Source organism: Sphaeramia orbicularis, chromosome 20, assembly GCF_902148855.1.
Source record: "Sphaeramia orbicularis chromosome 20, fSphaOr1.1, whole genome shotgun sequence".
NCBI classification, from domain to species: Eukaryota; Metazoa; Chordata; class Actinopteri; order Kurtiformes; family Apogonidae; genus Sphaeramia; species Sphaeramia orbicularis.
Window position 1 is genome coordinate 25,545,882 of NC_043976.1, and position 16,167 is coordinate 25,562,048.

General features: G+C 36.6%; 1 protein-coding gene across 7 annotated transcripts; it reads right to left on the bottom strand.

Moving 5' to 3' along the window:
• Window positions 1-1,216: 1,216 nt before the first annotated feature.
• Window positions 1,217-15,643, bottom strand: LOC115411741 (NACHT, LRR and PYD domains-containing protein 12-like). Of its 7 annotated transcripts, none has more exons than XM_030123962.1 (14): window positions 15,291-15,643; window positions 14,201-14,320; window positions 12,896-13,000; window positions 12,525-12,629; window positions 11,789-11,893; window positions 10,053-10,157; window positions 9,453-9,670; window positions 7,462-9,310; window positions 6,917-7,093; window positions 5,778-5,954; window positions 5,013-5,186; window positions 4,435-4,608; window positions 1,649-1,822; window positions 1,217-1,519 (listed from the first exon to the last, which is right to left on the bottom strand). In XM_030123962.1, the coding sequence occupies exons 1-14, from the start codon at window positions 15,410-15,412 to the stop codon at window positions 1,507-1,509; spliced, it is 3,618 nt and encodes a 1,205-aa protein (XP_029979822.1). In that variant the 5' UTR covers window positions 15,413-15,643; the 3' UTR covers window positions 1,217-1,506. The 7 variants fall into 7 exon arrangements, 6 of the variants coding, with proteins under 6 accessions (XP_029979822.1, XP_029979821.1, XP_029979823.1 ...); XM_030123961.1 differs by having other exon boundaries at window positions 7,462-9,313; XM_030123963.1 differs by lacking the exon at window positions 10,053-10,157 and having other exon boundaries at window positions 7,462-9,313.
• Between the last annotated feature and the right edge of the window lie 524 nt (window positions 15,644-16,167).

Sequence of the window (16,167 nt, forward strand, 5' to 3'; positions counted from 1 at the left end):
CCAAAGTGCAGAGATTAGCAGCATCGACTACATAAATATGATGCTTTTCTGTTGTATCTCAACAAAATCTGAACATCTCTGAGTTGCCTTCAAGAGGAAACATGTCATCCAGAACAATGTCTTCCAGCAACATGTTTTTAAATGAAATTAACCCTCATTTATCACCATTCATGGTATTATCTTCTGCATTCTTAAGTAAAAATCAAGTATTTTCCTGTATTTAATGTACTGATTATGTAGATGTTCATGAAAGCCCATAAAGTGACCTTTTTTTCAACAAAATATGTCATCTACTGAACATAAATCAAACATCTACAACCACCGTAATTTGTCAAACTTCATGGGTTTTATCGGTGAATCAATTTCGTAGAAGATGATGGTGTTTCCTTGTTCACTATGGAGCCTCTGAACGTCCAAATAGGTCATATCTGATGGCGATGAAAAGCCGACAAGTCATTTAAATGTATTGATAGGATCAGTGGTTCAGAAGTTATTCAATATTTTAGGTGAGTAGATACTTTTGGTCGCTGTAGGCTGTGTAAGTCTTTGAGGGTTCAATGAACTTCAGGACACAAATAGAGCCGATAAACAAGGTTACAGATCTACATGGTGTACTGTCTGAGGATGAATCTATTGTTGTTAGTCTTGGTGATACTAAAAAAGGTGTTGAAAACCACCAGACTCATCCTTTAACTTCCTATCTTGTGCTTAAAATCATGAAATCCTTCACTTTCCTGGCTTTTCATGTACTTACTGTTTTCCACATGCTTTGGAGTTTGTTACATTTTTGTATTCCACTGTTGCTTTTACGCACAAAACTGTCTTTTTTTATACAGGGAATGGTTTTTATTCAGAGTGTTTTAGACTGGTGTAAGAGGGAGGAGGGTGTCATTTTCATGCCTTAAATCTTGTATTTACTCAAATGCAATAAATGATATTTTATTTATATTAAAGCCGCAGCTATATTTGTGTGTTTCATTATGTATTCTGTATCATTAAATAAGTCTTGAAAGAAGAAAATTATAAAAAGAAATTACTGAGATGAACACTAGTAATCATAGCATTTTCTTTTATAAGATTATGCAAAAAAAAGTGTTTTGGATTTTATTTAGTCATTAATTTAAACCCCAGCTGAAATCAGAATGTGCAGGAAAGATATTCACTTTGAGAGTCTTGAATCATATGATGTATGTATGTACAAGAAATATATTTGAGAACAGACTTTACAGACTTTATTCCATCCAAAGGAAAAGTTTCATCTTTATAACAAAGTTACATTTCAGGTAAAGAACTAAAATAACTTTTGATTACTATTATTAAGTAACTTGTAGCTTCAACAATTTAAAAAAAAAAAGTCAGACAAATCATTAAGATTAATTCAGAAGCTCTTTGAAAAAATATATATTCACCTATTATTAAACCTCTTCCTAGAAAGCATTATTATTGTTATATTTAGGTTAAGTTTAGAAGACTGCGCAGAAGCTTCTATGGTCCAGTTCACTAAGGTTAGGACTTGAATCTGAAAAGAGATACAGACAGAAGACGTCAATGTTTACTGACAGACTGAAAAATCACATCAAACATGCTTCTGATCCATTTCACTGACTAAAGATGAGACTTGCAGTAGCTGACCCATACATGCACTGACCTCAGAGTTGTCAGTCTAGAGTCTGGATTCTGCACAAGATCAGACAACTCCTTCACATCTGAATCCTGTAGGTTATTTTTACTTAGATCCAGCTCTGTCAGATGAGCAGAGTTGGACTTCAGAGCTGAGGCCAGAGAAGAAACGCCCATCTCGGACAATTTGCAGGACCTTAATCTGAATAGAGAATCAATGAAAGCAATTAAATCCTTCAATTTCAGCTTCCTTAGTTTGGACAATTTAAACAGACTTTTTAGATTTTTAGACTTTTTTTCTAGCGCGTGCATAAAGATAGTGCAAAAAAGCAATATATAATAATAGTTCAAATAAAAAAAACTATACAGAGTATTTACATATTTACAACAAAGTGGAAATGCAAAATGTCAGACAGCACAGATGAGACACATACTGGAGAAGTCATACCAATAAATAATAATTAAAGCTGTGGAGGGCAGAATTTTTATGCATCATTAAGTAAATTAGATGAGACTATTTTCAGACTTTGGATAATCCAGACTATAATGGGAGACCCTGACCAATCATAGATGTACTAAGAGAGGGGGGATTAAAAATGAGCAATTGAAAACAACATGACATTCCCCTGATTCCTGTCTGCAGCAGCCTTAATTTCATCAGCTAGTTTTTTCAAGACAAAATAATCTCAATGTCTCATGTGACCCATGCATCATATACAGCTGTGTTTGGAAATTTTCCCATGATTCTGTCACATTTCATATACTCAAAACCATTAGACTTTTGCCAATGGATTCTGTCATTGCTGGTTAAGTTTCTATTAATAACACTTTCAGCCCTGTGCAGCCTTAGTATTTTCCATGAAAAGAGCAAACAACTGCATCGTTCATAGAGTTTAGATTTGAGGAGTTTAATTTACCACCTGACTCAAAATGAAAGATCATTGCTTTAATTAGCTGCAGGTCTAACCATTTGCATACAGAGGGATTTTGGTCATTTCTGAATTACGCCTGCAATTGTGGGCTAACTCTGCATATCGTTAGCATGATCGCCAAAGTCATATTTTTGGCCAAATTCAGATATCTGTGTAACTTTACTCTTTTAACACTGCTGCTTCATTTTCAGAGGTGTCAAAAAAATCACACTGATTACTCAGGTAGAAGTATAGATACAAGGGTTTAAAAAGATTTCTGTAGTTGAAGTAAGCTGAAGTATCAACTCAAGCTTTTTACTCCAGTAAAAGTGTAAAAGTACTGGTTTCAAAACTCCTTAAAGCAGGGGTGTCAAACTCATTTTAGTTCAGGGGCCACATTCAGCCCAATTTGATCTCAAGTGGGCCAGACCAGTAAAATGATGACTGTGAAAAAAGTAAAATTATATTATGATCATTTTTACATCTACAAAGTTTCCTTAAAATCTGAATAACATGAACAACTTGAATTGTTTTAAGAAAAACAAATGCAATTTTAACAATATTATGCCTTGGTTTACCAGTTTATCATTTACACATGTGTGTTAAAATTGCACAAAAGATTTAGAAACAGGCAGAATACTGGTAAAATTGCATTTACTTTTCTTAAAATTTTTCCATTTGTTCATATTTGTTCAAGTTATTCACATTTTTTGTAAAAGTATAGTTTGGTAATGTAAACATTTTCATGTAATTTTACTTTTTTACACCAAAAAAAAAAAGAGAGAAAATTTGTAATTTTCATTATTTATAGCTTAATATGATAATATTTTACTGGTCTGACCCACTTGAAATCTAATTGGACTGTATGTGTCTGTATGTGGAACCTGAATTAAAATGATTTTGACATCATTGATTGTTAATATCTTAAGTGTAATTTTTGCATTTCACAAATTCATCCCACGGGCTGGATTGGACCCTTTGGCGGGCCGGAGTTGGCCCCCAGGCCGCGTGTTTGACACCTGTGACTTAAAGTATAAAAGTAAATGTAAGGGGGGAAAATGCCATTGGGACAAAAGCTTAGGTGGCGCCACAGGGGCCTATAGTGCACTACCCCACCACCCCAAAAAACATTTTTCTAAAGGCCATCATGACTGTAATGTTATATTAAAATGTTAATGTTGAAAAATTTGGGATGAAAATGAATGCATTTTAGTCCAATACAGATGTATTAAAGAACCATATATGTATACTACTGAGCATTAACATGTGTTTCATGGAGTGGGAGATATGATGAGTAGTTGCCTACTCATCATAGTATTGAGTATTATAATGGTGCAAAAAGTCAGATGCGACGGATCGCATACAAACCAATAGGGTGTCGGAATGGTATGTGTTTATACTTCTCATCCGACCACAAACAAATTCACTCTATCCAGATGGCGCCATTTATTTGGATAGTTTTTTTATTTGAACGAAGACAAGCCAGAATGAAAACCAGAATACTAAAAATGAAATAGGGAGTAACGAGGCTATCTTTAAAATGTAAGAAGTAGAAAGTACAGATAATTGGGTGAAAATGTAAGGAGTTGAAGTAAAAAGTCGGCTGAAAAATAATTACTCCAGTAAAGTATGGATAACCAAAATTTCTACTTAAGTAAGGTAACAAAGTATTTGTACTTTGTTACTTGACACCTCGGTTCATTTTGCATTGTTGGCTACAACCCAAAAAAATATGACTTAGGCAACTATGGTACGAAGCTAACAATATATGACAACACACATCCAGCCTATCAATAAAACCTCTACGTAAATTAATGTCATTGATATTATTTTTGTACATGAATAAATTCAGCCTTTGATGAACCATGCAAACTCTATAACCTGGACCAAACAGTTAACTTACTTCAGATTCTGCAGTCTACAATGTGGACTCTGCAGAATATCACACAGCTCCTTCACCCCTGAATCAAACAGGTAGTTATGGCTCAGATCTAGTGCCGTCAGATGGGATGGATTGGCCTGAAGAGCTGAGGCCAGAGAAGAACATCTCATCTGAGTTGAACTGCAGCCATTCAACCTGAATAAAGAATAAAATAATGTAGATTCATCCATTAATAATTCAGTCAAAGGGGGTCAGGTTTTCAACGGGACACTCAAACACTGACATGTCCTCATAAAAATCAGCTCGAAACGAATGGAGTGATTGTGTTTTTGTGTTATTGTGGTTCACCATTATGTCAGACTTGTACAGACGACATCCAAATTTCAACAATCAAACAACTATTTCTGTCAACAATAATGATTAATATGACGCTGTGTAACTACGTCAAGTCTTCACGAACTAGCACAAGAATATATAAACTTATTAGTTTGTCTTTAAGGATAAATATACTCTATTTATCTACTAAAAGCATGATAGAATTAACATAAGCCACACCATTAAACATGTAAGCATTAGAACAGTACAAACAGTAAACTGACCTTAGAGTCTGTAGTTTACAATCTGGACTCTGCAGAAAAACACACAGTTGATCAACTCCTGAATCCTTCAAGTCATTATTTCCCATGTCGAGCTCTGTCAGATGAAAAGGGTTGGACTTCAAAGCCGAGGCCAGAGAAGAACAGCTGATCTCTGTCAGCCTGCACCATCTCAGTCTGAATAAACAATAAATAATATAGGTTAAAATCCATCCATTAATAATCATTATGCTTAACCTAACTTTGGTAGTGATTTAATTTTAGGTTAATGTTGTGATTGTGGATCATCATAAAACATCATAAAATCAAATGTCATCATAAAACTGGTAATTTCTTAACAGATCCCTACAAGTCTGCTGAGTTTCAACATAATGTGTGTGACTGCAAACAAAATGTAGTTAAACAATGAACATTTAAATATGTAGAAATGTATAACAACTTTATGAACATGTTGCAGCATTTCTGTGATAAAATGGAATTAAGGGTTCAGTCCAGTCAAGAAGTAATAAGGGTTGCAATCACAACAGTCACTTGGAGATTCTCTGATAGATTTATTGCTTTTTATTTTTATTCTGCAATTGTCATAAAGTAGGTTTCCTTTATTCAAAGCAGATTTGAGTGCAGGATATATTCCCATGAACATACACATGATTACATTTATCCATATCTAGAAGAGCTGAGGGCCCTTAATAGACATTGGGACATGAATGAGGCTCATCTGAATGAAACATGTCAAATCTATACTCAGTGTCAAATCAGTGAACTTACCCCAGAGTCTTCACTCTACACTGTGGACTCTGCAGAAAATCACACAACAGCTTCACTCCTGCGTCCATCAGCGCATTGTTATCATTTAAGTCCAACTCTGTCAAATAGAAGGGGTTTGTCTTCAGAGCTGAGGCCAGAGAAGAACAACTGATCTCCGACAAACCACACTCACTCAGTCTGAATAAAAAATAAACAATGTAGATGAAAATCGATTAATAATCCGGGCAGGGGTTTCAGGTTTTGCAACTCAACATTGCTGATCAAGGAGCTCTATCTAAAATGAGTAGAGTGTTTTGTTTTTTTTATGTTTTTGTTCATTGTAAAAATATCATCCATTTATTAATTTCATTATTCATTCTTTACAGCCCTGTCTTGCTATGCCTGCTTATCAATTTGTCTAATTTAGATAAATAATGTAAAGCCACACAGATGTCTTTTCTTTTAGATTTTGATGATATCTGGTTTTTTATAGTTCAAATGTTTAGACATCCTTAACAGATCGTAAATTATAATCCAATAATAATTATTTGTGTGACTCAGGGTTTCCAGGGTGGCAATTTTGTTGCTGTTTGTATCCAGTGAGAATTTATTCCACTGAGCAAAACCACCACATTAAATACTAAAAGTTAGACTATTGTAAAACATCTGTAAAACTGTAGCATCTGCAGTCTGTGTGGAATGACAAAGGCATCAGAAGTATACAGTATAGAGGCATTAAGTGTCCGTGAGCTTTTTTTCCCGCTGTGTCAACTTTACCCTGGAATGTTACTTATCTTTTAGGAACCCAGGAACTGAGTAAAGTCAAAATATTATTTTGATTCAGCACAAACTACTCTCTGCTGACACACTTGCCACTGGCACAACAATGGGACATTTTGGCCAGCATAGCCCAGTTAGGAACAGATGACTGTTCTCATAAGATTTTGCAGGTTGGCGCAAATGTTAAACCTCAAAAACCATGGAGTACTGACATCACTTCCACTGCTCTAGCTTCAAGGGAGGGCTGTTCTTTCGGTTGACAATGAGATAATAAAACATTCAGCTTTACTTTAAACTTGTGTTCAGACAAATACAGATAAGAGATGGATTGTTGATGTAAATAGAAACAGATATCAAATAGTGGTTGACAGCTGACTGACCTCAGAGTCTCCAGTTTGCAGTTTGGACTCCTTAGTCCAACACACAAAAACTCTACTCCTGAATCTTCTACATCATTGTTATTACTTAGATCAAGCTCTCTTAGATGGGAGGGGTTGGACTTCAGGGCTGAAGCCACGACTTCACAGTGAGTCTTTGAGAGTCCACACCTAGAAAGACTGTAAATACAGGGGATGGAATGTATGAGTCTTTGCAAATCTGACTGCATGTTCTGTGTAATACCAGTTCTAGAACATTGTATTGTTAATGAAATGTCCAAACTACACAATGGACTCTATGCACAGCCCCACTACTTCCTGAACTTAAGGTAGCTCCTTTATTTCCTGTCTTTCTTTGTTGGACACACTGATTAATCCAGGTGTGCCTGACCACAGTAGTCACAACAAGAAGTAGCAGACACACCTGGATTAATAAGTGTGTCCAACAATGAAAGACAGGAAATAAAGGAGCTACCTTAAGTTTATGAAGTAGCAGGGCTGTGCATAGAGCCCATTCAACACTAACTACTGCTCATATCAGTACTTACAGAGCCTTTTTGCAGTTCCTCACAGCTGGGATCAGCCTCCATCTTCCCTCGTCTGATGTGTTGTACTTCTTCAAGTCTAACTCATCCAGAACGTCTTCTGACATCTGGAGCATGTAGGCCAGAGCTGAACATTGAATCTCAGAGAGTTTCTTTTCTGATCTGTTCTCTAGCTTAAGGAACTCCTGGATCTCCACATGGACCGAAGGATCGTTCATCTCCATCAGACAGTGGAAGATGTTGATGCTTCTGTCAGGAGAGACATCCTTCGTGTTCATCTCCCTCAGGTTGTTGGTGACTTCTGACTTATCAAAATCAACTGTTCGACCCAACAGACTCACTAGGATTCTCTGGTTGGATTCCAGAGAGAGACCGTGAAGGAAGCGAACAAACAGGTCCAGGTGGCCATTCCTACTTTCAAAAGACCTCTCCATGGCTAGGTTCAGGAATTCTACAAGGAATGCGTTGTCAACGTCATCATCTGATAATTCCTCTTCCTCTTCCTCCCAAGGTCCTGGGATCATGCAAGCGTGTTCTTCAGTTCCTTGTAGGAAACTCTGCAGTACCTTTCCATTGTCGTTGTGGTGGCAATGCAACATGTAGACTGCAGCCAGAAACTCCTGAATGCTCAAATGAACAAAGCAGTAGACGGTTTTGCCAAAGATCACACCTTCTGTTTTGAAGATCTCTGTGCAAACTCCTGAGTACACCAAGGCCTCAGTGACATCCAGACCACATCGCTCCAGGTCTTCTTGGTAGAACATGATGTTTCCTTTCTGCAGATGTTCATATGCCAGACTCCCCAGTTTCAGTAGAACGTCTCTGTCAGCCTCCAGTAGCTCCTGTGGATCCATCTCAAGGCCTTTTTCATACTTGACCTTCTTGATCTTTATCTGAACCAGCAGAAACTGTAAGTACAGGTCTGTCAGAGTCTTGGGTAGCTCTCCACTTTGTTCTGTAGTCAACATGTGCTCCAGAACTGTAGCAATGATCCAGCAGAAGACTGGGATTTGACACATAATATGGAGTGTCCTGGATGTCTTGACATGTGAGATGATTTTGCTGGACAGCTCTTGATCGCTGTATCTCCTGCTGAAGTACTCCTCTTTCTGAATGTCAGTGGTGAAGCCTCTGACTTCTGTTACCCTGTCAACATACAAAGGTGGGATCTGATTGGCTGCTGCAGGTCGGGAAGTTATCCAGATGAGAGCTGAAGGAAGCAAATTCCCCTTGATGAGGTTTGTCAACAGCACACCGACTGATGATGTCTGTGTAACGTCAGAGACAAGCTGGCATCTCTGGAAATCTAGTGAAAATCTGCTTTCATCCAGACCATCAAAGATGAATATCAGTTTACAAACATTGATCTGTTCTGCTGTGATCTTCTGTAATGTTGGATGGAAAACATGGAGCAGCGTCAGCAGACTGTAACGCTCATCTTTGACCAGGTTCAGCTCTCTGAACGAAAGCAGAATCACCAGACTGAAATCCTGGTTTTCTACGCCCTCTGTCCAGTCCAGAGTGAACTTCAACACAGAGAAGGTTTTTCCAACTCCAGCGACACCATTTGTGAGAACGACTCTGATGTGTTTCTGCTGGTCAGGTAAAGATTTAAAGATGTCTTGGCACCTGATTGGAGTCTCATGGACAGTCTTCTTGGATATTACTTCTAGCTGCCTCACCTCATGTTGGGTATTGACCTCTTCACTTTGTCCCTCTGTGATGTAGAGCTCAGTGTAGATCGTGTTTAGAGGAGTTCTGTTTCCTGCTTCATCAATTCCTTCAGTCACACATTCATATCTGCGATTCAGGCTGGTTTTATGTTCATCTGAAATCCTCTGTAGATAATTTTCTGCTCACAGAGAAGACATACAAGACTTATTTATATAAATCCAGTCATTCTTTTGCTAGCCAATTCAAAAATAAGTAGTCCAACAACAAATGAAGAAGATGAATGACTTATGACATTTTTTCAGACAGATGTACAGTCTTACTTTGCACATTTTTGTTGATCATTCCAGTTATCATTCTAGATGTTTCTTCACACTGAGGACATGAGAAGTGTCCTGATGAATCGGACTGGTTTTGGTATGAAGTGATGCACTGTCTGCAGAACCAGTGTCCACAGCTGGTGCAGACTGGATCACTCAGGACATTTTGACACAAAGAACAGGACCGTTGGAATGCAGGAACATGATTCTTCTTCCTTTCTCTATGGACAAGAACATTGTTTGTAATACGTAACGTTGGTGGTTCCTAACTAATGCTTGAAAAGATGCATGCAGCTTTATATACATCTGTGTTTGCATTTAAAGCCTCATAACTTTGCTTTCAAATCAGATTTTAAATGAACACATAAAAACTACACAGTATTTAATTGCTTGAATTGTCCATTCAGCTCAGTTAAACTGAATTTTCTGCTATCTGTGGAACCTTAACATCTCTAGAATAGTAAAAGAAAAAAAAAAAACTTAAAAAAAAAAAAAAAAATCACACCAACCATTAGCCATGCATTTGCAAAAGGAAAGAATTATGAGCTGAATACAATACCAAAAACTGTATAACGTATGTGGTAATATAATACAGTGTCTTACTTTGTGTCTGAAGATACAGGTTCATTACTGAACCACAGAGGAATGTCTTTAGACCAGTCACTCCTCATAGACAAACAGCTGGGTACTGGAGACTCTGCTCTTTTTCTAGGGAGAAAAAATAATTATTTTCCTGTTATTACTGTAACACAGAAACAGGTGGCATGGTTTATGATTATACTTTCGCTACCTTATAACTGACAATTGTTAAATATGTCTGTGAGTAAGAGGTTTCTAAATAAATTTTGGAGATTAGTTCATTAATTTTGTGAGGTGACCGTAAGTCAGTGTTACTACAACAGTAAGAACTAGAATTAATGATTATTTCAACCTTATTTAATCTACTGAATGTCGTCTATATTATAAAAATCAAGTGGCCTCTGTGTGCATGCATGCATGTGTGTCCAGGGTTTCACACAAAATCTGGAAAGAGCAGACTACTGCAGTTTACATACTCATGTATTTTTGGTCAAGGAACAGACTAGCAAAAACGTCAAGTTGATAGGACCCATATTTTAGGAGATATTAGAATACAATAATATATAATGACTGCTGGACAAATGCGGTACAGTATGTACGAATACACAACAGCATAAAAACTACCACATCTAGAACCCATGGATCCTCTTGGGTCAATGCGCTAGTTTGATGTAATTTGTTCCGCTAAAAATTGAGAAAATTAGGTTATAATTTTCTTGAAGTCAAAGTAAATAATTGAGATTCCCTTTTTCAGTTAGCCAACAACCTTCAACCCAATTCCAGGATACATTTTGTACATGTTTAAAATAGAATCCAAAAAGCAGCCTGTCTTCTGCTACTGAATCTGATGAAAACTCTGGTGAAAAAAAACATCTCAGCACAATCAGCCCTTGATTTATAAAAGAAAAAAATATAGAGAGATGAAAAATAATGACAAAAATGCAAACTTGAATATTAGAATAAATGCAGTGTTGTGTATTTGTCATATCAGTACTTGGACTCTTGTATGTTTTGTCTGTCTTGTGTGTCATTTCCTGTTTTATTTTGTTAATCCTCCTCTTGTGTCATGTCTGGTGTCTTTGCTTCCTCTCCCTGATTGTTTCACCTGTGTTGATTACCTGTCTCCGCCCTGATTTGTTCCACCTGTGTCTCATTGTCTTCCCTCCCTTCTGTGTATATAAGCCCTGTGTTTTCTCCTGTACCAGTTTGTATTCCTTCCTTGTGTTGTGTATACTTACCAGCGTTTCTCTGAACCTGTTCGTCTGCCTGTCTGTTCGTTCCTGACCCGGATTGTTCTGATCCTGCCTGATCCCCTATCGGTACCTCTGCCTGATTCTGCCACTCTGGTGTTTGACCTTTTTGCCCGGACTCATGGTTAGTGCTTTTGCTTTTCCCCTCATGTACCGTTGCCTGTTTGTTAGACTCCCCGTGTATGACCTGGTCTGTCCCCTGACGCTTCTCTGCTTTCTCCTAGTCGGGTTCCCCTCGTGTGCTCCCGACCCGGGCAGAGAGCTTCCCTTTTTGGATTCGGACATTGTGACGAATCCACACAAACATACCTGCGAGGATTCATTCAAGAAACCTTTTTGTGAACTGTTTTTCCTGTCGGTGTTTAACAAACACTCTTTAACTATATTTTTGTCTGTGGGTTGTGCATTTGGGTCCAGATCTTGTGTCACTGGTTCTAACAGTATTACTTTTATTTTACCTTCCAATAATCTTTCAGTGTTAATATATTATAAAATCAGTAACCATCTTACTTTGTGTCTGAAGGTCCAGGTTCATTACTGAACCACAGAGGAATGTCTTTAGACCAGTCACTCCTCATAGACACACAGCTGGGAACTGGAGACTCTGCTCTTTGTCTACAGAGAAAAACAATGTTTTATTTCAGCTGTTAAAACTAAAACACAATATGAGCATTAACTTGCTAGATGTCCTGGGAATATAGCATAATTTGGGTAAAACTCAGAAATAAAAATACAACATCAGTTTACTCTTTAATGATGACATTTTACTAAATTATCTAAGGTACCAAAACATCTTTGGCTTTGAAGAGTAAATATTTTTAAGCAATGAAAAATAGAAAGGAAAACTATGTTTTTAAGCCTCCATATGATGCAGATTTTGGACCAATGTTCAAGACAAGTTAAGGATGCTTAACTTTTAGCTTAAACCTAAATCTTCAATGTTAACATCATGTGTAGATGTAAAGATCCCCATATCCCCAGACAATTCAATTCAGTTAAGTTTTATTGATATAGACTTGAAATACTAATAGAGGTGAGTCATTTCTTTTGTATTTTATTTATGTTCTTTGGTCCAACTTTTTTCTTTTAGAGAGATGGACGGATGGATGGACAGATAAGATTACAATATGTATAAAAACAATATGTACAAAGCTAATAAAATAGTAACAACTTATGCTTGAAATGAGGCAATAACATTTGATTTAAATCCTAAACTAATTATTTAAAAGTATAAACAGTGTCTTACTTTGTGTCCGATGGTCTAGGTTCATTACTGAACCACAGAGGAATGTCTTTAGACCAGTCACTCCTCATAGACACACAGCTGGGAACTGGAGACTCTGCTCTTTGTCTACAGAGAAAAACATTTTTATTTATTTAGACAAGAAAAAAAACACAGTATTTAACTGCTTGAATTGTCCATTCAGCTCAGTTAAACTGAATGTTCTGTTATCTGTGGAATTTTAACATCTCTAGGATTTGCAAAAAAATATAATGCACATCGTAAAAAATATGACACAAACCATCAGCCATGCATTTGCAAAGGGAAAGAATTATGAGTTGAATACAATGACAAAAACTGTATAACATTTGTAGTAATATAGTACAGTGTCTTACTTTGTGTCTGAAGGTCCAGGTTCATTACTGAACCACAGAGGAATGTCTTTAGACCAGTCACTCCTCATAGACACACAGCTGGGTACTGGAGACTCTGCTCTTTGTCTACAGAGAAAAACATTTTTATTTATTTAGAAGAAAAAACTCTTCACTAGGCCATCACCTGTTGGTAGCTGGGACAGGTGCTGTCATTTCCCTGACCCTCATGTTTGATACCAAAGGGTTACATTTTTGTGGTGAAAAGCTTATGTACAGACAGTGCAGTAAGTTTTATTCTCAAGAGAATATTGGCTCACAGATTCAGTTCCTGTACTCAGGCTGTGAAGATCTCTGAGTTTTGCAAAAATGGAGAGAGCCGGGTATAGACATGTACTGTATATATAGATTGTGAGATGGCTGAATGAGTAACAGGCGATTACTGGGTGATGGTAGAGACCGGACCAGGTGAAGAAAGCTGCAGGTGAGAGGAGGAGTGGCTAAAAGAATGGAAAACTACTGGAGAAACTGGCAGAGTGAGATGAGCCAGCAGGGGCAAGAGAAACAACACGTCAACAACTGGCAAAAAAAAGAAAAGAAAAAAAGAAGAGAAAAGGCCAACAGAGTCATAACCCTCTATTTAAAGCTTCCAGCCTTCCCATTATACTCCTGATCTGTGGTGTAACTACAGAAAAAGAAGAGGCAGCTTGAGGAGATTGACAGAAATGATAAAATGACTCTGCATTGTATTTATTTATGTATTTATTTCACTGCTTTGTTGTCAGTGACTACATTTACATGCACATAACTTGTTGGGTTTTGTCTTTATTTGTGAGAAAAAAAAATCTTGATAAGTCATTTATGTGACTAATGAAAATGAACCTTTCACTAATATTCTTGTTCCATAACTGGACTAAAAATAGTGCCACTCTCTTTTGTTCCTTCAATCACCTTTTGAAAAGGTTGGAATTTCAATATTTGTTCATAAACCTGTTGATATCCTCTGTCATAATGTTTAATAGTAGGTGTGTTTCTTGTTTTAACAAATAAAGTGGACTTTTCTTTGGAGTGTTTGGAAAAAGAACCAAGCCAGACTCCCTGGAATATCATTTTTACATGACATGGGTCAAATTCAGGATATTGTCATATTTGGACCTGTAGTGGAATAGTCATAACACCACTCCCTCTCTTCATTTACTCAAGTATAACTTATTATAACCTTTAAATGTTCTTGGGGAAAAAACTCATAACATAATGTTAATATCAGGTAATATTTGACATTTACATAAACTTCTTGCAAATTATTTAAAAGTATGAAAAGTATCTTACTTTGTGTTTGACGGTCCAGGTTCATTGCTGAACCACAGAGGAATGTCTTTAGACCAGTCACTCCTCACAGACACACAGCTGGGAACTGGAGACTCTGCTCCTTGTCTCACATACTGATCCCTGGAAGCAACACAGATACAAATATTTTATTGTACAGGAAATTACTTTTATTAAGCACTGAGCAGCTCATTTCCTGTTATTATTGTTCATTACTGATTTGTAACTGTATGGAAGAGTAATTTAAACTTAGAACATTTAAACACTTGTCGCCCAGAATTTTCTTTTATCACAATTAACGATGGGTATTGTTAAAATATGATCAATACTATCACTCTTACCAGTACTGCTTATTGAGTACTGGTAAGTACTCAATCCAGTACTGTAGTGGCCTTCTTATCAGCTCTTTTTTCAGTTCAGGATTAGAGTTAGGGCATAAATAATAATTAAAATAATCATTTGCTCTGCTTTTTCCCATTTGTGACATAATATACGATTAATATTCTGTACAAGGAAAGTAGAGCAGCACTGTTTTGAACAAATCACTAGCATGGATTATGATTTGTTATGACAGTAATGTGAACCAAATACCACAAAAAACTGTTTAGAGCAAAAGATACTCATGCATACCCATCTCTAATCACCAAATATAACAACAACAAAAAAAGCTTATGCACACTGTTGCACATTAAGTTGGATTGCTTTTGTTTCAGACACATTCCTCTTTTTATTCCTATTTATACACATCAGTAATCACCTTTGACCTGCTACAATGATTACATATTGAGTCCTAGTTACACTTTGTCTATCAAGAATAAATCACATTGTTACAGTCATTTCATGAGAAGAGGTAATATATATATATATATATATATATATATATATATATATATATATATATATATGTGTGTGTGTGTGTGTGTGTGTGTGTGTGTGTGTGTGTGTGTGTATATATATATATACATATATATACACACACACACACACACACACATACATTTATTTATTTATTTATTTATTCATAAAATTCCAATTTTATGAGCAACAGTGTATATAAAAAACAGTACTAAAAACTGTGTGACAATCTACTCACTTTGTATCCAAAGGTCCTGGTTCATTTTTATCACCAAGCTCCTTTAAGGTTAAATCCTTTGTATGATGGGATACTGAAGACTGTCCTGTATCCTCCTCTTCATCCACATCAGTATCCATCATCTCAATTGAAGTTAATCAGAATGGTGAGTCAGTGAATCTAACAAAACACCTTCCACACCCAACACTGACAGAACAGGAAGTTACACTCAGGCTCGATACAGTACAGTCAACCCAGTCGACTCTCCACCTGGTGAACTAACGGATCCACTTTTACAGTCAACACTAAGAAAACTCATTCAGAGACTCTGAACTGTATCATAATGTTGGACTCACTCTGTCTCAGACGTCCTCTCTCAGCTCAAAATGGAGTTTGAACTCACTCAACACTTTCACTTTTGTGTCACTAGGACAGCCCCTCCTCTGTCCTTTTACTGCCCTCTACTCAGCCTTAGTACATAGAAAATGTGTCACACAAAAGTACATATTACATGAAACAATTTACTTTAATGAAAACTAAACACTAAGTACAGATGAAAACTCTTTTTGTCTAACTTAGGGTCAGGGTCATGGAGGTGTTTTCAGTATTTCACCAACTGGCTAAGAAAAATATATATACATATCATATATATTATTGATATGATATATATATATAAAACAGAGGAAATGTTTTTCTGAAAGAGACTTTAGACAGAAACCTCAGTAATGTGACATGCAGAGGACAGGCTACAAAAACACAGATATGATGTAAAAAGATGTATGTAGATTCCAGACTCACCTTTCACAGATAAATAGGGAGAAATGTGGAAAGGATGCATTCCAGACTGTCGTGGATGATGACAGAACAGAAACTACTGGTTCATTGTATGAGAAAAAAA

Excerpts from the sequence above, each read along its gene's own strand:
- LOC115411741 (XM_030123961.1), bottom strand. The coding sequence starts at position 15,412 with ATGATGGATACTGATGTGGATGAAGAGGAGGATACAGGACAGTCTTCA. Across the intron at positions 10,158-11,788 it reads CCTGGACCTTCAGACACAAA|AAAAAGAGCAGAGTCTCCAG; the intron begins GTAAGATGGTTA and ends TTTTCTCCCTAG. Across the intron at positions 4,609-5,012 it reads TGTAAACTACAGACTCTAAG|GTTGAATGGCTGCAGTTCAA; the intron begins GTCAGTTTACTG and ends TTCTTTATTCAG.